This window comes from Corythoichthys intestinalis, chromosome 2 (genome assembly GCF_030265065.1).
Source record: "Corythoichthys intestinalis isolate RoL2023-P3 chromosome 2, ASM3026506v1, whole genome shotgun sequence".
Taxonomy (NCBI): domain Eukaryota; kingdom Metazoa; phylum Chordata; class Actinopteri; order Syngnathiformes; family Syngnathidae; genus Corythoichthys; species Corythoichthys intestinalis.
This window is the reverse complement of record NC_080396.1, coordinates 20,638,296-20,659,406: the sequence shown is the minus strand read 5'-3', so window position 1 is coordinate 20,659,406 and position 21,111 is coordinate 20,638,296. Positions and strand designations below refer to the sequence as shown.

General features: G+C 39.1%; 1 protein-coding gene across 2 annotated transcripts; it reads left to right on the top strand.

Moving 5' to 3' along the window:
* Positions 1–1,563: 1,563 nt before the first annotated feature.
* LOC130929965 (histone-lysine N-methyltransferase SUV39H1-like) lies at positions 1,564–16,781 on the top strand. 2 transcript variants are annotated; one of them, XM_057857611.1, is made up of 6 exons: positions 1,564–1,667; positions 3,391–3,536; positions 5,282–5,941; positions 9,722–9,868; positions 9,947–10,076; positions 11,902–16,781. In XM_057857611.1, exons 1-6 carry the CDS (start codon positions 1,649–1,651, stop codon positions 12,033–12,035), a joined length of 1,236 nt encoding a protein of 411 aa, XP_057713594.1. In that variant the 5' UTR covers positions 1,564–1,648; the 3' UTR covers positions 12,036–16,781. The 2 variants fall into 2 exon arrangements, with proteins under 2 accessions (XP_057713594.1, XP_057713598.1); XM_057857615.1 differs by lacking the exon at positions 1,564–1,667 and adding an exon at positions 1,678–1,705.
* The last annotated feature ends 4,330 nt before the right edge of the window (positions 16,782–21,111 follow it).

Sequence of the window (21,111 nt, the reverse complement as noted above, 5' to 3'; positions counted from 1 at the left end):
GGATAGAATTGAAGTTACATTATGTTCAGATTTAAATTTACCCCTTTTCACTTGCTGAATGTCCTGGTCCATTTTCCCCCGCGTCAAACGCACTTTTGATTGCCTGATGTCTAGAACCCCCACATTCACACAATCCCGACAATTTTCGCCCAGCAGCAGCCACTTTAAGTAATGTAAAAAGACGTCAATGTTGTGACGGTAGGGAACACACCACTAATTTTGCAACTGAAAGTCTGACCTGCACAGTGGCTGAGTAGTTAGCACGTCTGCCTCGCAGTTCTGAGATCAAGGGTTCAATCCCGGGCTTCAGCCTTCCTGTGTGGAGTTTGCATGTTCACCTGTGCCTGCGTGGGTTTTCACCGGGAATTCCGGTTTCCTCCAACATCCCAAAAACATGCATGGTAGGCAGATTGAACACTCTAAATTGACCATAGGTATGAGTGTGTGCGTGAATGGTTATATGTCTCCTTGATTGGCTGGCAACCAGTTCAGGGTGTACCCTGCCTACTGCCCGTAGTTAGCTGGGATAGGCTACAGCACCTCCGCGACCCTCGTGAGGAAAAGCGGCATGGAAAATGAATGAATGAATGAGTCCGACCTAAGCATAACATTAGACTGTGTGAACTTGCTAACCTGTAAACTCGAGTAGAACGCTGCTTAGAGACGTGTCTTCGTGTAATTTTTCTACTGTTAACGTTAATCCAACTGTGCATTTATTCCCTGATTAAAATGTATGTATTTTCTATCTCTTATCATTAAAAAAATATTTTTATTTGCAGCCGATGCACATTTTTTAACCCCCCTCAAAAACAAAAACAAAAAAACACAACCACTGTAAATTTCCTTTATATGAAGCAAGCATTTTGAAAAATGACTTTTTCCCATGAAAATAATTTTATTGTAACTTTTTTTCATTTTTACGTAGGAACCAGGTATATTTGAGAAATGTACCCAATCTGTTTGGTCTTATTAATGTCCCATCCCCAGCAAAAAGTGTACATGCAAGTGTTATACTGTTATAGCGTCCCTACCAATGCTGAGACCAAACCAACGCTCTTGGCTGAACATAAGGTAAGTTATTTTCTTCCCTAATATACTTCAACACGCTTTATTATTGACAGGTTTGCAAGCAGTTCGGTATATAACAAATGTGGCTAAAATTATAACTGGATGTTGGAAAAGGCATTATTATTTTTACGTATGTCTTCAATTTTACGTATGTCTTCAATTTACGGTGTCTCTGACTTTTGTGAAAAACCAAGCCTTTTGAAAATGGGTTTAAAACAGAGCAATTATTTCAAAGTACACGCTCCATTGACATTCATGTTATTTTTATAGAATGGCCCGAAGCAAAATGGCCGACAAATGACGACGCTTGTTTCCGTTGGCTCACAGAAATCACCGTCCATCTAGTTTTAGATACACCATACCTACGGGGCAAATTTACTGAAAGGAAGCTTGAAGAAGAAGAAGAAGATATTATTGAGCGACGAAGAAGAAGAATGGGCGGTAGAAGGAGGAGGGGAAGGAAACATATTGACCAATAAGAAAGTTCGCTGGAAAACTGTCAACCAATTAGCGTGTCCGAAAGTGGCATCTACTCTCACGGCCATCTGAGTTGCATAGTTTTGGCGGCTGCCTTAAAAATATGGCGGAAATTTCGAAAGGTAAATGGGGAAAAAGAATTTCAGTCGATGGTGATTTTGTATGTTTCCTTTAAAAACGTTTTTTGCTTCCTCAATTTTATGCACTTGCAAATTAAGTTTCTATAACGACGAAGCGCCACACGATGTGATCAGAAGTAACAATTAGTCGTGAAAGATAAGTACTGTATCATTAATATCAGAGTACATGGAATTAAAACAAAATCTATACATTATAATTTTACGACAGTTAAATGTAGCGACGTCTAAATATTCGTTGTTATTGTCATGTGCTTAGGTTGCCCTCGCTGTGCAGGAAAAGCAAACTCGCACCGTGCTGTCTAGTTAAGCGTCTTAAAGCTCCAACACGCGTGTGCGTTTTCATCATTGTTTTAATTTATACCCTGAGTTCACAGGATAGTGAGCAGATACTCTTTTAAATGTGTCTCATGAGATAATATGCTTTGTTTTCCAAAAGTGTTAGACCGTTATAGTTTACAACTGTTGCCATGGACGAAAAGCTATTTTTATGTGGAACGCATCATTTACTATGCTAAATATAAATGACCATTTGCTTTTATATGATCGTTGCAGCTTTTAATTGTGCATACGTTTTGATGTTAGTCATTTTCATTTCTAAACCTAAAAGTGATTAGTTTTTTGACAGCCGTTGCTCGGAACCCCACGTCAAAATAAAGCATTGTACCCATTTAATTCCCGCACATATCAGTCATTTACACAAACAACATTTTCAGAAGTATGTACTGTAATTTTCGGACTATAAGCCGCTACTTTTTTCCTTCATTTTGAATCCTGCGGTTTATAGTCCTGTGCGGCTTATTGTTGATTTATTTGGGTTAAAATTTAACACTTTATTTGACAGCAACGTCATAAGACCGTCATAATCATGACATGACACTATCATGGGCATTACTGAATGCTTATGACAGATGTTTTTAAGTGTCATCTGGCAAATTATGTCACTAACTCCATTTATGTCCAGCTCGGCTATCTTACATCAATTCAAAAGTGAGATAATTTGCCGGATAACACTAAATGACATCCGTTATAAACATTCTTTAATGCTCATGACAGTCTCATGTCGAAATTATGATTGTCTATTGAGAGTCTTATGGTGCCACTGTCAAATAAAGTGTAACCATTTAATGTAGCAATTGATGAAACAACTGGAACAGTAACTAAAGAAATAATTAGAACGGAACATGAATTTTGATTGTTATTTACATCTGTAGTGCTGCAATGCATGCTAAGAGGCATGTTGAATAACAACAGTTTTGACAGCAGGTGGTAGCAGAAGTTGACTGTCTCCTCCAAGGGAGCAGTGATGGCCAAATTAAGCTTCTTGAAGCAATGAAGCTTTGCAGCTAATTGGTTCAAAGCTTCATGGTTGTTCATTTGGTCATAGACAGCCTTATGATGCCGCTGTCAAATAAGTGTTACCGGTTAATATCTTTTGTAAATATCCCATAATACAGTGAGGATGGCTGCGGCTTATAGTCCAGTGCGGCTTATCTATGAACAAATGTGGTTTTCGTGTCAAATTTGGTGTGCGGCGGCTTATAGTCAGGTGCGCCTATAGTGCGAAAATTACTGTACGCAGCTGATGTAATAAGGTAATCAGTTTTAAAAAATCTAAAAGAAAAGTGTATTTTGACGGCAGAAGTTTTAGTCAATTTATTTTCCATAAATAAAAACACGCCGTTATGAAAATGGTGTCCTTTGTCAGATTGCAGTGTGCCCATCAAGATGTCATGGGGTGAGCTTGAAGCCTTGTGCCGTATAGAGGGGTTCCACTGTAAAGAGTTGGGGATAACCAAAGCAAACGTCAAGGATTATGAAGTGGAGTTCCTCTGTGACTACAAAAAGACTAAGGTAACATACCTTTTTAATCTCCATTTCCTGTAAATTGACTTATGAATAGAATTAAACACAAAAAGAGAGTTCTCTTTTGTTAAAGTGAATCAGGATTTTTTAAAAAAATTTAAAGCAACACTAGGTAACGTTTGATTATATGTCGACTGACAACTAGTTAATGCATTCACTCCCAGCCATTTTCACCGGAGCAAGGTCCTTCGCTCCCGTCCGTTTTACTGGATTTTGACTGATTTTGCATGGCCCACAGAAAATTCTGTTCTATTGCTATATAAACATTGAACCCGCCAAAAGAAAGATTAGACTCTCTTCTTTTCGCAGAAAAAAAGTAAGGTCATATCTTTTTCCATTCTTTAGAAATCAGCATTACAAAATAGCTTAGTTTGAGCAATTTTCCAATTTCTAATGAGAAAAACAGAGAAAATGAGCTTTTTGTAAACGCGTACATTTCAAACATAACTTTGACTTAAACACAGCTATTTTTTGCATTAGTTACATCCAAAACATCTGAATAATGTTTTCCTTTTACAAAATATAAAGAACAAGACAAATAGAGCGTTTGATAGCAAAGTAACAATTTATTTACATATGACTAACTGACAGATAACGCTGTTGTCGTAACGTTAGCCGGGTAAACTTTTCCCTCATCGTTGTCTGTCTCATAAAAATAGATTTTTTTGAGTCTCTGCGGGGTCTGCTCGGCGAGCCCGCTGCACTGGTGGTCCCAGTAGTTTTGCTCGGTCGTCCAGCGCCTGGCATCAAACTGCCAGCTCCCCGACCATGCTTCCCGGCCGTTCATTGCTGTTGAATCGGGTTGCGGGTCTTAGCAAATGCGCTACTGCCCTCCAGTGGCCAGTTTTATTGCTTTAAAATTGGTTTTGAGCTTTGTTCTTTGTTTCTTAGATAGAATGGAAGCTATAGATGATTCTAGTTGAAAAAAAAAAAACGAAAACGCAAAAGACGTATAAATACGTTTTTGGGACAATGAAGCATTTAAAAATAGAATGTATTTATACGTTTTTGGGAGCAAAGGAGTTAAATGACACCTCTTTTGTATCTTGAGGGGGTCTGTATCGCTTTCACCGGCACTAATGAACTTTGAGGGGGGTGGCAGGAACCCTGGCATACACAAAAAAAAAACTACAAATGTGCTGACTGCTTTACGGCATACGTCACTTCCCCGTTTCATTATAAAGACTGAAGTCAATGCAAACGCTTTTGCTTGAATTCTGCAAAGATGGCAGAGCAACAAAAGAGACAAAAAGATTTGTCCGAGGAGGAAAAAACGGGAGGCTACCAAGGATGAAAGGATACTCAGGAATAAACATTGGCCCGGCTTTCACTAGCTGGCGTGACACACATCCAGCTGCTCCCTGTTAAGACCAACATAAGCTAAATTTTTGTTTGAGCTAATGTTTTTTTAATGCATTCGTAAAATATATTTAGCCGTTTTTTGTTGGAATATTTGTCTGAACCCTTTGTTAATAGCATTTTTTTTTAAAAAATGTTCGCGCTTTATAGCAAGCTAATCTTGCAGACTTTTGCTATGTAAGTTAGCCAATTGTTCTTTTTTGTTCATAGATCCTCATGTTTTTTTATACCGTTTGAGGCTCAGCTCAGGTATTTTAATTTTTTATGTTCCTTAACAGATTACTCGAGTATTCGATCTAACTAGTTCATCGATTAATCGACTACTAAAATAATCGATAGCTGCAGCCCTAAATGACTTGAAATGTATGTTTTAGGAAGAAGAATTTTACCTGGTGAAATGGAGGGGCTTTCCAGAGTCTGTCAACAGCTGGGAGCCCAAGTGGCATCTGAAATGCCCCAAACTGATGAAGCAGTTTCACCTCGACCTGGATCATGAGCTGAGACGCCAAAAAAGACGTACAATCCCAAAAAAGCTGGATAAAGAAATCTCAACACTCCTCGTTCAGAAAGCCAAACTTCGTCAAAGACTGAAGACCTGGGAAGCCCAATTAAACCAAACCTGCAACCATCCCGGTCGCATCTTTGTCTTGAACGATGTCGACCTCGAAGGTCCGCCAAAGAACTTCAATTATATTAACAGCTACAAAGCAGGCCCTGGTATTGTTTTTGATGAAATGGCCGTGGGCTGCGAGTGCAAAAACTGTTTTGACGAGCCGGTCAACGGATGTTGCCCTGGTGCGTCCTTGCATCGGGTTGCTTACAATGAACATGGCCAGGTCCGGATCAGGCCGGGACAGCCCATCTACGAGTGCAACGCTCAGTGTCTCTGTAGCATGGATTGCCCTAATAGAGTGGTGCAAAAAGGCATTCAGTTCGACCTAGCTATCTTTAAGACGGAGAACGGCCGGGGATGGGGAGTACGTACGCTGCAGCATATAAGGAAGAATACGTTTGTCATGGAGTATGTGGGAGAGGTAAGAATATGCAGCTTTACTTTTGGTTTTTCATATTGTTTCAACTAGTGTAGTCAAAGGCTGTCACAATGATTACTAGGTTTGCACTGATGTATCGGTACCGATACCGCACTAAAATGATGTCATAAAAAATGTGCCGATGCTGCCAATAAGGTAAAAGATGCATTTTGTTCTTCTTTTGGCCAAGATGCACCCTCCCAGTAATTAGTTTGACTAGTAGACACCCAGTCCATTTGAAGTGAGGGGGGGTCAGATCCCCTACGTCAAATGGATTGGACGTTTAGCGCTGTCAATGGCAGTCAATGAGTTAAGCAGTTTCTGACCAATAATACCGATAATTTACTGGTCCTCAACATTCAGTCGTGCTGCCTTGTTCTTGCGCTCCCTCTATAATCAAATGCACATACACACTGACGTGTGGCAAATAATGGTCTACGGTAGGGCTGGGCAATCTGGCTGAATAAAGAGATCATGATTCTTTTGACGATTTTTTTAATCTGTGTTTTCACCTTTTTTTTTTTTTTTAATTGATAGGTTTTATACAATGGCATCTAATTTTTTGCTTTAACCCAGGGGTCCCCAATCCCGGTCCTCGAGAGGCCCTATCCAGCTTGTTTTCCATGTCTCCCTCCTTTAACACACCTGAATCAAATGATCAGCTCATCAGCAAGCTCTGCAGCAGCCTGATAACGATCCTGATTAGTTGATTCAGGTGTGTTTGAGGAGGGAGACATGGAAAACAAGCTGGATAGGGGCTCTCGAAGACTGGGATTGAGCACCCCTGCTTTAACCTGAAGCTTGCGGCGGTTCAATGAATGAAATATATTTATTTTAGGGCGCAATATGTGTAATTGTCTTTGTGTATTTAGTAGGGCTGTAAAAATTAACGCGTTAATGGGCGGTAATTCATTTTTGAAATTAATCACGTTAAAATATTTAACGCATGCGCGGAACGACCCACTCAAGCATTGCCGCGAACAGACTACAATGGCGCCAATTGAAGCGTATTGAGAGCTAAGGGCAGAGACAAGCAAGTGGAGTGGATGCAGGTGTTACCGGCACCCGCCAAGGGGGCCGCTGTTATTTTCAATGTGACCGCCATTGTCAGATTGAGCAGTGAGGAAGAAAGTGGTTGAGCGAGAGAGGGAGCGAGAGAGTAGAGAAAGTGCGCGGTTAGCGCAGGCTCAAGTGCTGCGTCCCCCACATGCTTTTGTTTTGTTAATAAAAGTACCCACAAAAAGCCATCCAATGCCTATCGGTTTTGATATGTACGCCGGCGTCTACCTCAGGAGGAAATCGAACGAACCGAGCCAACCGACGACAACGAGCCAACATGAATCGCCGATCCATAGCACCGCCAATTACTAAGAAGGGCGAATTGATAACGCAGGCATTTATTTGAGCCGCACTATTTAATGGAATAAGCTGTGGCATCTCATCCACAACTGTTATAACTATTGTGGCAAGCGACATGGGGAAGAACAATTGGAGATGCTCTTTTTCTTAACACCATGTGATGTACTCAACGCAGAGAAGATATACCATTTGCAGCAACCACTGTGACTCATGGTTGCTCAAATTCCCATCATGCATTTGGGCAGTTATGAACATTTAAGTCGCTACAGTATCATTTAGTGAAAGCACAACAAAAATAATATTCCTATCTCTCAAAAATAAAATAATGTTCACAAAAAGAAAAGCGCTCAATGCAAAGAGATCTGGAATTCCCAATTAAAAATAACAACAAATACACCAAATGGCGACATTTAGTCACAATATACAAACTATCAAAATTACTATAACTTGTATTCACATTTATCTTTTAAGAATTACAAGTCTTTCTATCCGTGGATCCTTTTCACAGAAAGAATGTTAATGCCGTCTTGTGGATTTATTCTTATAATAAACAAATACAGTACTTATGTACAGTATGTTGAATGTATATATCGGTCTTGTCTTATCTTTCCATTCCAACAATAATTTACAGAAAAATATGGCATATTTTAGAGATGGTTTGAATTGTGATTAATTACGATTAATTAATTTTTAAGCTGTGATTAACTCGATTAAAAATTTTAATCGTTTGACAGCCCTAGTATTTAGCTTTACAATTGAACTCACTTGGAAATTGGACGAGCATTTTGAAGTACTATTCAAAATCTGCCAATCTCAGACTGCATATGCATATGGTTGAATAAATATCTAAACAAACCGATCTTTGATCTCTAGCTTAAAATTGCCCAGCCTTACTATTAACTGTTACTGCGATGATGTATGTCTGGATTCATGAATTATGTTTATTATGAGATATTTATTTACAATGCTTAAACATAGTCTTACAAAAAGGTAGAGTCTTGAAATACAGTTTTAACAGACAAGCAAAAACTAATGGTAGTCCCAGTTTACAAGCGAGTTCCGTTTCTGCGTTGGCGATGTAACCCGGATTTCTGCGTAAGTCGGAATTAACCCTTTAAATACACCAAAACACACTCTTAAGTTAAAAAAAATATATCCCAAAACATGTGTTATAGGTCATTGTATTGTCCTCACCAAGACGTTGGTTAGTAGCTAGACAGTGAGCTAAGCTCCGAAATGACGATGTCTGACGTCCGTTTGGTTTGCCGACTTCATTCAGCTGCTCATGACATCAACACTTGCAGAATGAAACTAAAATAAAATAAAATTAAATCAGTCTCATCTTCAATAACAGCAATTCAAATTTGTGTGTACAAGTAGCTGCTGATACAGCAATAACAAACACTTAGCATGAATCCGTTAGCATCAGCACATAATCAAAAAGAGTCACATAAACTCGCTCCAAGTGTTCGAGCACAATCGAAAACGCACAACAAGCAGTACAAAAGGGGTTATATACAGTTGTTGCCTCTGGATGCTTCACAAGCAACAAATGTGCGTGCAGGCTGTCACATCTTCACTCGGCTGCTTCCTCGTGTGCATGCGCCGTCACTGCCATGTTTGGCTTGCGCAGGTAAATGGTAAATGGTGTTATACTTATTTACCTTTCAAGGTGTGTAAATGCTCTGGCGTGCGGAACTACAATTTGCTCTAAGCTTCCTGCGCCAAAATAACAGGATCACAAAATAAAAGTCAACACTTAAAACAAAAAACAAAAAAAACGACGAGACACAGGCATCGTGAAGTTGAAGTCGTGTAAGTCTGGTCGGTCGTAACCCGTGGACTACCTGTACAATCCAATTAAGTGCAGAAAGCTGAGACAGATTTGTTCACATATCCACCATAAGATGCCCCATTGCATTTTCAATTTTCAACTATATTACTAGACGTGGTATGAGAAGGCTGGTGCCCCGCCAGGCTTATTACATTGTAATATTACACAGTTCCAGCTAGGTCTTAAAAATGGTTAATATTGCTAATATTGATAAAATGTCTTAAAAAGGCATTGAACTTCATCTGTGAGTCTTAATTCCTTAATATTTGAATTGTGCTGCATTATCTGTAATTGCGTGAAAAATGTCAAAGCGGCAAAGAAAAACCTTTTCAATTCATCCCAATCCAATTATTTTTATTTGAAATTTGGAACCATTTAGCAGGAAGGAATGATCAAATCCACATGTATTGAAGAATATGAAGATGCCAATATGAAATTTTCCCTGAAATTCATCTTAAATTCTGTTTTAACTAGTCTTAAAAAGTCTTAAATTGAACTTGTCAAAACTCGTAGGCACTCTTGTCAGCCAGAAAAAGGCTGCTAAAAGTTAAGGAATGTTTCTTCAGTTTTTCACTTTATTTTCCCTTCAGATTATTACGACAGATGAAGCAGAGAAGCGAGGTCATATATATGACCGCGAAGGCTCTACGTATCTGTTTGACCTGGACTATGTGGAAGACGTATACACAGTGGATGCTGCTCAACAAGGAAACGTCTCTCACTTTGTCAACCACAGTGTAGGTGTAATTAATGGCTTTCTTTACTCGTGGCTGAATTCAAACTCGACTTTCATTATATATTTTTTCGTTTTGTAGTGTAACCCGAACCTACAAGTATACAATGTGTTTATTGACAACATTGACGAGAGGCTCCCCAGAATTGCATTATTTTCAACACGAGGCATTCGGGCAGGAGAGGAGCTCACATTTGACTACAAAATGCAAGGTAAAGTGCAATTTAATCGGGGTTTTCATTTCAGTCAATTTTACAGTGGGGCAAATAAGTATTTAATCAACCACCAACTGTGCAAGTTCTCCTACTTGAAGAGATTAGAGAGGCCTGTAATTGTTAACATGGGCAAAAACTTCAGCCATGAGAGACAGAATGTGGGGGGGAAAAACAGATAATCACATTGTTTGATTTTTAAAGAATTTATTTCCAAATTAGAGTGGAAAATAAGTATTTGAGCACCTACAAACAAGCAAGATTTCTGGCTGTCAAGGAGGTCTAACTTCTTCTAACAAGGTCTAACGAGGCCTCACTCATTACCTGTATTAATGGCACCTGTTTTAACTCATCATCGGTATAAAAGACACGTGTCCACAGCCTAGTCAGTCACGCTCTAAACTGCACTATGGCCAAGACCAAAGAGCTGTCGAAGGACACCAAAAACAAAATTGTAGACCTGCACCAGGCTGGGAAAGACTGAATCTGCAATAGGTAAAACGCTTGGTGTAAAGAAATCAACTGTGGCAGCAATTATTAGAAAATGGAAGTCATACAAGACCACTGATAATCTCCCTCGATCTGGGGCACCATGCAAGATCTCACCCCGTGGCGTCAAAATGATAACAAGAACGGTGAGCAAAAATCCCACAACCACACGGGGGGACCTAGTGAATGACCTACAGAGAGCTGGGACCACAGTAACAAAGGCTACTATCAGTTACAAAATGCGCTGCCAGGGACTCAAATCCTGCACTGCCAGTTGTGTCCCCCTGCTGAAGAAAGTACACGTCCAGGCCCGTCTACAGTTCTCATTTTGATAATCCAGAAGAGGACTGGGAGAATGTGTTATGGTTAGATGAAACCAAAATAGAACCTTTTGGTAGAAACACAGGTTCTCGTGTTTGGAGGAGAAAGAATACTGAATTGCATCCGAAGAACACCATACCCACTGTGAAGCTTGGGGGTGGAAACATCATGCTTTGGGGCTGTTCTTCTGCAAAGGGACCAGGACGACTGATCTGTGTAAAGGAAAGAATGAATGGGGCCATGTATTTGAGATTTTGAGTGAAAATCTCCTTCCATCAGCAAGGGCATTGAAGAAGAGACGTGGCTGGGTCTTTCAGCATGACAATGATCCCAAACACACAGCCAGGGCAACAAAGGAGTGGCTTTGTAAGAAGCATTTCAAGGTCCTGGAGAGGCCTAGCCAGTCTCCAGATCTCAACCCCATAGAAAATCTGTGGACGGATTTGAAAGTCCATGTTGCCCAACGACAGCCCCAAAACACCACTGCTCTAGAGGAGATCTGCATGGAGGAATGGGCCAAAATACCAGCAACAGTGTGTGAAAAGCTTGTGAAGATTTACAGAAAACATTTGGCCTCCGTTATTGCCAACAAAGGGTACATAACAAAGTATTGAGATGAACTTTTGGTATTGACCAAATACTTATTTTCCACCATGATTTGCAAATAAATTCTTTAAAAATCAAACAATGTGATTTTCTGTTTTTTTTTTTTCCACATTCTGTATCTCGTGGTTGAGTTTTACCCATGTTGACAATTACAGGCCTTTTGTAATGTTTTCAAGTGGGAGAACTTGCACAATTATTGGTTGACTAAATAGTTGTTTGCCCCACTGTTTTTAGCAAATTTTCTCCCGTTATCTGTAATAGATATCTAATCCATTTAAACTAGGAGACCCTACCTTCCTAGTTCAAATGGGTTAGATGTCTATTGCCATCAATGTCAGCGAATTAAATAAAACATTTGCAGGAATGATGGACATGTTGAAAGTCAGCAATTTATTCCATTTTCTTCCAGTTGATCCAGTTGACACAGAAAGTTCCAAAATGGACTCCAGTTTCACTCTAGCTGGCATCTCCACTTCTCCAAAGAAGAGGCTTCGAGTGGAGTGCCGGTGTGGGTCGGACTCATGCAGAAAGTACTTGTTCTGATACAGTATATTGTTGATGTAGCAAAAAAAAGGCTCTTTAAAAATATTTTCATTGTATATATTGGAATTTTACATGAAGTTCTTTTAACAAAGTCCTTGGTTTCCAAGCTCTTGGGAATGAGGTTGCATTTTAAAGGGGTTTTTAGTTTGCTGAAACATTCCATGCCAAATCATTTCTATCCAAAGTTCACATTATAAGCATCACAACTGTCTTCCTAATTTAAATCCATGGTTCTCTTCCTTGTTCAATGACTTCTGAATGGGCCGGTTCCACTGAACTTTCCTCTTAATCCCTTCCATGGCCAGTTTTGATGTTGTTTCAGTATTTTCTCAGTCCCTGTGGAGTCCAAGTATAGAGTTCATAGTAGATACTGTGACCAGGCTGGTGTAAAATACTTTATTTTTTAGGTAGCATTTTTACATTGCACAGCCCAAATTCCAATGAAGTTGGCATGTTTTGTTAAACATAAAAACAATGCTATGATTTTAAATTGACGTTCAACCTATATTTAACTGAATACACTATAAACGCTTTGTTGTTGTTTTTTTTTTTTTGCAAATAATCTCGATTTAGAATTTTTTTTTGACTGCAACACGTTTGAAAAGAGCTGTGACCGGGTAATGTTTACCACTGTGTTACATCACCCTTCTTTCAACAATATCAAATAAATAAAATCTAAAATCATGGTTCGTCTGACCAGAGAACTGTTTTCACATTTGCCATACTCCATTTTAGATAACTCCAGGCCCCATAAAACGCATTTGCCTCCAAGTCCCGAAGACCACGGCATACAATATGGTCCCATGCAGGGATTTCTCCAGATTCTTCAAAACTTTTGATCATATTATGGACCGTAGGTAATGAAATCCTTGCAGTTGTACGTTGAGGAAAATTATCTGTAAACCCTTTTTACTATTTTAATAATAATCATGCATTTTATTTCAAAGTGCATTTCTGAACACCCAAGGTCACTGTACAAGAAGAACAAATAAAAGCCTGCAAACGTGCAGATGAAAAGCAAATTCAAGTAATAGGAAATTGAAAATAGATAGCACGGAGCAGAACAGAGGTCAAGCCGGGAATGATAAATTGAACAGGTGGGTTTTAAGTGTGCATTTGAAGAGAATGACAAAAGTTCCGTATATCAGAAGGTAGAGACTTCCAAAGCTGGGGGGCAGAGTGGCTAGACTCAAATTCAGAACTGCTATAGCTAAGATTGTAATCAAATTCCCATTGAAATTTATTCAGATTTCAAATTTTCCTCAAATAAATTGGGTGTTTTGCACTTAATTTTCACATTGCAAAAGAAACTTCATGTCTACGTTCTTTTAGTTATTATTTATTTTACTTTTCACCTGTCCTGTTCAGCTGCTTTGACACGGAGAATAGACACCACTCACCAACGTCACACAATGACGTGTCGCTGTATTGTGCCGCCATATTGTCCGTCATTGTGTGTCCGTATTCTTAATGGTCTCAATTTATAGTGCAATTCATGGAAGCCCCGGTGCTTTCAGACGCTGTAAACTCATTGGATGTGTTGCATAAAAGGCGTTATGTGGAAAAGCTTCGGTCGATCCATTCGCCAGATCCATATTTGATGCCTAAATCGATATTTTTCGACCTGCTGTCTTCGTCGTCTCTCCCTGACATCTGCTACCCTGATATCTACAACTATCTTGTCCACAGAAACTCAGCCTATTCTCACGAAACTTTGAAAAACTTTAAGAGCAGCACTCAAAGGGTCACGCGGGGTAATGTTGCTTAACTTCCAATTTTCTAAAATGGCGACAATCAAAAGAAAAGTTCACTGCGATGGCCGACGCTTCAAGGATAGGTGGATATTGGACTATTTCTTCAATAAAATACGCAATAACTGTGTCTGCCTCATTTGCAAAGAGACAGTCGCTGTTTTCAAAATGTTCGATGTGACGCGATATTACCAAACAAGACACGCTGACACGTACAACAACATTACAGGGAAGATACGCAGCGAGAAATGAAAGCAACTTGAAGCTAGTTTAATTTCACAGCAGCAGTATTTCGCAAGAGCCCGAGTGTCGAAAGAGAATGCCACAAAGGCGAGATTGTTGAAATTGTGAATTAAAAAAAAATAATAATAAAACATATGACACACAGAAGGGCTTGCTAAAATTTGTTTAAATATATTGTTCTACGTAAATCAGCCAAGGTAGCCCCCCACATTTTTACCACACCAAATCTGGCCCCCTTTGCAAAAAGTTTGGACACCCCTGTTTAACTGATGATCCGTAGACGAGGCCAGCTTCTTTCACTTGTTACCAGCTAAATATTATTCAAAAAATAATGATGGTGGAAGAAAAAAGAATCTTGAATTTGAAACTGTATGTTGTCGCCGATTAGCCTCGCAATGATCTTAATTGTGGTTGTCAGCCCAAAACCCTCTAAATATATATTAAATGCATCTTACCAGATATAAAATGACTACTACATAATCTGTGGTGATCGTTTGGTGCCCAGTTTTCTCGTCGAATTGCAGCAGTCCATCTCGCTCTCCTCTCCAGGTCTCTCGGAATACGGTAGAACTTCAAGTCTCTCCGTCTATCTTCTTTGTTACTGCAACCAACCGCCACACACGCCTTCACCATTTTGATTATTAATGTTAACGAGCAGAAAAACATGCCATAATAGGAGGGATTTACGTAGCGGTAATGCGTAAACACGACAAGCTGACGGACAATATAACGCGGAGGCGTGGTTGTGACGTCATGTGAGTGGGGTCTATAGGAATCTGAGCGTCCTTATAGTCTGAACAGCTTTAAATTATCACATGGGAGTTTTATATACTCCCATTGTGGTTGTACATCATGTCTACATTCTCATATTGTGGTCGCATCCTTGCATTACATACTATTTTCAAGACGTAAAATGTGACACAAATGTTTTTAAAAAAAAATTTTTTTTTTGTTAACTGCGCAGTGCATGCTGCCTGTAGATCCTACCTCATACCAAGTGTCCGTCAACCTTCATCTGAGCAAACCAGTTTCTCCTCCCATCAGACAGGGGGAAGGAATTGAAAGAAATAGAATAAAGCCTATAAACTGAAGGCAACCCAGTCCAAAACCTTGTCTAAAGCGACACTTGTTCTTTAGTCAGAGTATGAAAGTAGGGCCCTGTGTGTCTTAACCTTCACCGAACCCCCGGGTTTCAATTAAACCCAGGTTAAGAACCACTGCTCTTAAACCATAGGTGACAAGATGGGCATGTGGGACTGAAAGATGGAGAGTAGAAGAGAGGCGGAGTGGTCAAGAAGTGTTAATAAGAAGGAGTTCAGATAGATAGGATGGGGCCATACCGTGAAGAGCTTAGTTAATTCGTTGTTTGACCGGTAGCCAGTGGAGTTGACGGAGGATGGGGGTGATCTGGTGTGTGGTTTGGGTTCTTGTGATGAGGTGGGCAGTGTTGGGGGTGAGAGAAGGGCGAAGACTGGAAATATTACGGAGGTGGAAGTAAGCAGCTCTCGTGATGTCGTTAATGTGGGAGCGGAAGGACAGCGTGCTGTCGAGGATGAAACGTAGACTCTTAACCCGGGTGGAGGGAGAGATGGATGCATCGTTAACGGAGATGGAGAAGTTGTTGTAGTTGTGAGCGGGGCAGGGGTGCCGACTAGTAGGACTTCTGATTTGGAGCTATTAAGTAGTAAAAAGTTTGAGGAGAGCCAGGAATTGATATCTTCTAGGAAGAGGGTGAGAGAGGAAGGCGGAATGGAGGAGGATGGTTGAGAGGAAATATAGCGCTGGGTGTCATCCGCATAGCAGTGAAAGTGGATGTTTGCGGAAAATGGAACAGAGGGAGAGAATGTAAATGATAAAGAGAAGCGGTTCCAGGACAGAGCCCTGAGGCACGCCAAATAGATAGGTGAACCAAGTGTGGACTGTGCGGGTGATGCCAATGGAGGAAAGTCGGTCAAGTAGAATATTGCTACAGATGGTGTCGAAAGCCTCTGTGAGGCCAAGGAGGACGAGGATTAAGGGCAAGCCAAAGTCAGAGGCTACAAGGAGGTCGTTGGTTATTTCTACAAGAGCTGTTTCAGTGCTGTGAAGGGAGTGGAAACCGGATTGAAACTGCTCATAGATGATGTTAGTGGTGAGATGATTGTGAAGTTGAGAGGCAACGGACTTTTCCAGGAGTTTGGAGATAAAGGGTAGATTGGAGATGGGGCAGAGGTTGTTAAAATTGGTAGGATCCAAGCCAGGTTTCTTGAGGATGGGTGTGACTTTAGCAGTTTATGAGGGAGGAGTGAATAATATTAGTGATGAGGGAAGCAACTAAAGAAAGGCAGGTTTTAACAAGAGATGTGGAGCAAGGTGACATGTTGTGGGTTTGGATTTAATAATGATGTCAAGGGTGGCTTGGATTGAAGGGAGAGTAAAACTTGAAAATGGGCTTGTGAGAAGAACATGGTGGATGATGAAGTCTGTCCGAGAAACTGCATCTCTGCTGTTTATTAGAAGTCAGTGGATGTATGCACCTGTGAGATGTTCCAAACAGATGTTTGATGAGCATCCCTCAAATTTCCCAATCTCTTTTGCTATCTGTCCCATCTCTTTTGGAACATGTTGCAGCCCAAAAATTGTAAGTTACTGAGTAATTGCTTACAAACAATGAAGTTTGAACATTAAATATGCCTTTGTACTGTGTTCAATTAAACATAGGTTGAGCATGATTTGCAAATCATTGTATTGCGTTTTTTATTTTAATCTAACAACCCACTTTCATTGACATTGGAGTTGTATATTTAACATGTAGATTGATGGATTGTAAATAAATGAGTATGAATAATGACTTTTTTTGTAGTGGAGTGACCGACATGATTCACCAACACACTGTTGCAGATCGAGGTCGATGTTCTGCTACGTATTCATCAATGTTATGTAATAATCTATCAAAGCCATTATTTGAAAGAGGTGACATTTTTATTACCCTATTCATATCATGCTTTCGGCATAAACACTAATGTTAGCGTCTTCTCAGGAGTACAAGCTAGCTGTTAATGCTGATTGAAAGGACATACATAAATACGTATAGTGATCCCTCATTACTTTGTGCTTCATACTTCACGCCCTCAGTCCATCGCAGTCCCTCCTGGTGCCCGAAAATGTCATTGCATGTAATTGACTTTCCAGTATATGAATTTAACCCTTTAAGGTCTGGGCCTATTTTGTCTGATTTTGCATGCCTTTGAAGTTGCCTTTATATTTCAAAGAAAGAATTGTTTACGATGGCCTGGTTTGGTCCCTTTTTTTGTGACACCTTGAACTTCATGTCCAAATTGTTGTTTCCTTCACTGGCCAATTATAAATCATCATTTTGGGCCCAAAAAGACCAAAAATTCCAAAATCGTTTTGTCAAAATTTTTAATATTGATGTCCAATTGACAACCAAACATGCGTAACGAACCGTTTTGAAACTTTGTAATATTTATTCAACATGTTAGGATGAACATTCAACCAAAAAAATTTTGAATAAATAGTCTTATATTTGACAATTCAACATAAACAACAGGTATAGCCATAGGCGTGTTTTGCCTTTATACATGCTCTAGTCAAAACAGGTTATATACAGCAGACCAAACAGTGAAGAACAGTGAAAAAATATATACCATCTAACACAAAAAGTGTTTAGAGGCCATCTCTTTATGAGTTTAGGTATTGCGGCCCATCGCCTGATGAAAACTATGTACACACAATCAAGCTTCTTGAACACACATTTATATACACAAATTGAGAAGACTCATGTGGGAAAAAACATATATATATATAACATTGGGGGAAAAAAAGCATTTTCAAAAATATTTACAATAAACAAGTTAAATTTTTTTCAGTCATGCCACTCCGAAAAGCAGTTTCGTCCTGGAATTAGACACGGCTACATCACACAGCTCACACTTCCATGGGGTGTCGGTCCTCTTTCCACCCTTCCATTTTCATTTCACTTTACTTTCATTGTCACTATAAATGTACATGAAAATAAGTCAATATTTATGAAAATAATAAAGTATAAAATAAAAATATATACAGCAATAAATAATAATGGAAATCTATATGTATGACAATAGAAAGAATACCATAGCTGAATATGTGCTCCATCCCTAATCTTCATATAGAAAGAAGAACACCACAAATTATAAATTCCTGCCTGGGATCCCCACAGTGCACGTACGACTTTGATCTGATATGCACATTTTATTATTATATACACAAACACACACTTATATTGCATCAAAATTAACTTTGTCTTGCAATATCAAAAGAAACTTTCAAAAGAAACGTTTTCAGCATGAAAAAAAAGAGTGAGTTGGCTTACCTCTGCTCGTCGATGGCGTCACCCACGTGTTCAAATCCGTCACTATCTTCACTCGAGGACTCTTCCGAAGAAGACGATGATGACGAATTTGGACCATCCTCTTCCTCAAGTTGATCAAAAAGCACAATTGCTTGCGCTAAATTTAGTTTTCCGTTCATTGTCAAAGTTACACAAAGTCGCTGCTCGATCCAAACGGCCGTCGCTCGCCACCTCGCTGCTTCAGAACACTCCTCCCTCTCGTTCGGTAGAACCTCGCACGGCAGTTATATTTATAAATAAAAAAAAACGCATTTTGTGCTTCCACTGTGACTTCGAAAGGGTTCGTTTGATTTGTGTTTTTTTCATGGAGCTTCCGTTTTGAAAAAGGACAAGAAATGATGGAAATATAGACATAAACAAATGATCCATGCAGCGTTAATGTTTTTTTGAGAGGACAATAAAACTATAAATTTTAAATGACAATATCTCACGTTCTAGTTGGTCGATTGACTTTAAATAATAACGAGAGTAAACCGCAACTTCCGCACTTTAAAACGAGACCAACCAACGGCATGTGGGTGATGTAATTAAAACGTGAGGGCGCTTCAAAGACGACGTGCGCTGAGGACGTGCCGGTGCGTCCTTCGACTCTCAAGGGTTAATCTAACAACCCACTTTCATTGACATTGGAGTTGTATATTTAACATGTAGATTGATGGATTGTAAATAAATGAGTATGAATAATGACTTTTTTTGTAGTGAAGTGACCGACATGATTCACCAACACACTGTTGCAGATCGAGGTCGATGTTCTGCTACGTATTCATCAATATTATGTAATAATCTATCAAAGCCATTATTTGAAAGAGGTGACATTTTAATTACCCTATTCATATCGTGCTTTCGGCATAAACACTAATGTTAGTGTCTTCTCAGGAGTACAAGCTAGCTGTTAATGCTGATTGAAAGGACATACATAAATACGTATAGTGATCCCTCATTACTTTGTGCTTCATACTTCACGCCCTCAGTCCATCGCAGTCCCTCCTGGTGGCCGAAAATGTCATTGCATGTAATTGACTTTCCAGTATAAGAATTTAAAATTAAGACTTTGCCGGTAAAATGTTGTCTATAAAAGTTGTAAAGCGATAAAACAAACAACAAAAATGAATTAAATAAACTCAATAAATATTTTTATAATGGGTCAAAATTAATTTTCAAACAGATCACATGGCTAGCACCTTATAGACGGTCATTTGCTTTGCCTAGCCAAAACCACCTGAGGACAGAAGAAACAAGATACGTAATTTTTTTCAAACCTAATCTTTCAAAAGCGACAACAACTACTGAGCGAGAACCAGCGATTGAAGATGTGGGCCATGAAACGCTTCTTCTAGCTTCTTTGGAGTTGTCCTATTCACCCATCTTAACGTGAACTGCTAGCGTATGATCATGTACTGTATTTTGATGTGTGAATAAACTGAAACGGTGGAGAGCACCGCCAAAATGGTTAGCGGGGTTTCAGTTTCACTAAACACGCTAATTGTACAACAGGGCCACAACCAGGCGTTCCATATTCAATGGACGACATCCTTGGCCAGAAGCATAGCTTTCCAAAGCAGCCTAATTTAGAATTCCTCTAAAAAATGATGGGAAACAAAAAACGCTCATTTTCACTGATGATTATAAATATTCCTGGGTGGAATATTCAGTCAAAAAGGATGCTGTCTCTTGTTTCGCCTGCTGCCATTTTCAAACTCACCACTGTGAGGTTCGTTTCGCAAAAACGACGTTTACTTCACTACAGAAAAACTCGCTCGCTCACACACACATAGCAGAGATGCCAGTATTTACGAGCATGGGCTAAGCTATTAACCGAGCATATATCTTGTAAGTTAATTTTTTAAATTAATTATTAATTAATTATTAAAATATACATATAAGTTTTTTTTTTTTTTTTTGGGTTGTTTGCTTTTTTTTTTTTTTTTTTTTTTTAATTATACTTTGGAGGGGGGATATGTCTTACAGGTATTTTTCCAATGCTATTAAATCTGAATAAATACACTGAACACTTTATTAGTTAATTTAATGTAAATAAGCTCCGTATCTACTTTGCGGATTTTCGATTATTGCAGGGGGTGGGGGGAGGGCGGTCCCCATTAACCGCGAAAAAACGAGGGATCACTGTACTGTGTGTGTGTATATATATATATATATAGAGAGAGAGAGATAAATAGATATAAAAGTGTATTAAAAAGTCTTGTTCTGATCTTATGCATAACAGGGTCACATGAGGTAGCCTTGATTGAATGTCTCACTCGAACTATTTTGTTAATATATGAAAAGTTCCAAGGATGAGTTTGCTTCAGCACTTCTTTTTGTAAAATTGTCTGATGATGTCAAATCCAGTATTTCACGTGATTCACTCTTCCATGATATAAATGTAATGGTAACAGGGTTGTGTGCATGTTATGAGACACATGTAATCATACTTGAAATATTACGTTTACATATTAAATTGTTCCCCCATTTATGAGACAACAGTAAAACAAAACTCCCAAAAATGACATTTAAATTTCATTTTTAGTGTTTTATTTGAGATAAAATTTTGGGACGATGAAAAAATGGCATTTTAGGGGTTAACTGCAGAATTACTTGATATTTTTACAAATATTTTTGCAGCATTCTTTTTCTTAGTTTTCGAAAAAGAAATAGATATATTTTTGGGCATTTGGTGTTAGGACCTTTGTTG

Coding starts and splice junctions, on each gene's coding strand:
- LOC130929965 (XM_057857611.1), top strand. Junction 5,942..9,721: donor TCATGGAGTATGTGGGAGAG/GTAAGAATATGC, acceptor TTTTCCCTTCAG/ATTATTACGACAGATGAAGC. Junction 10,077..11,901: donor ATTTGACTACAAAATGCAAG/GTAAAGTGCAAT, acceptor ATTTTCTTCCAG/TTGATCCAGTTGACACAGAA.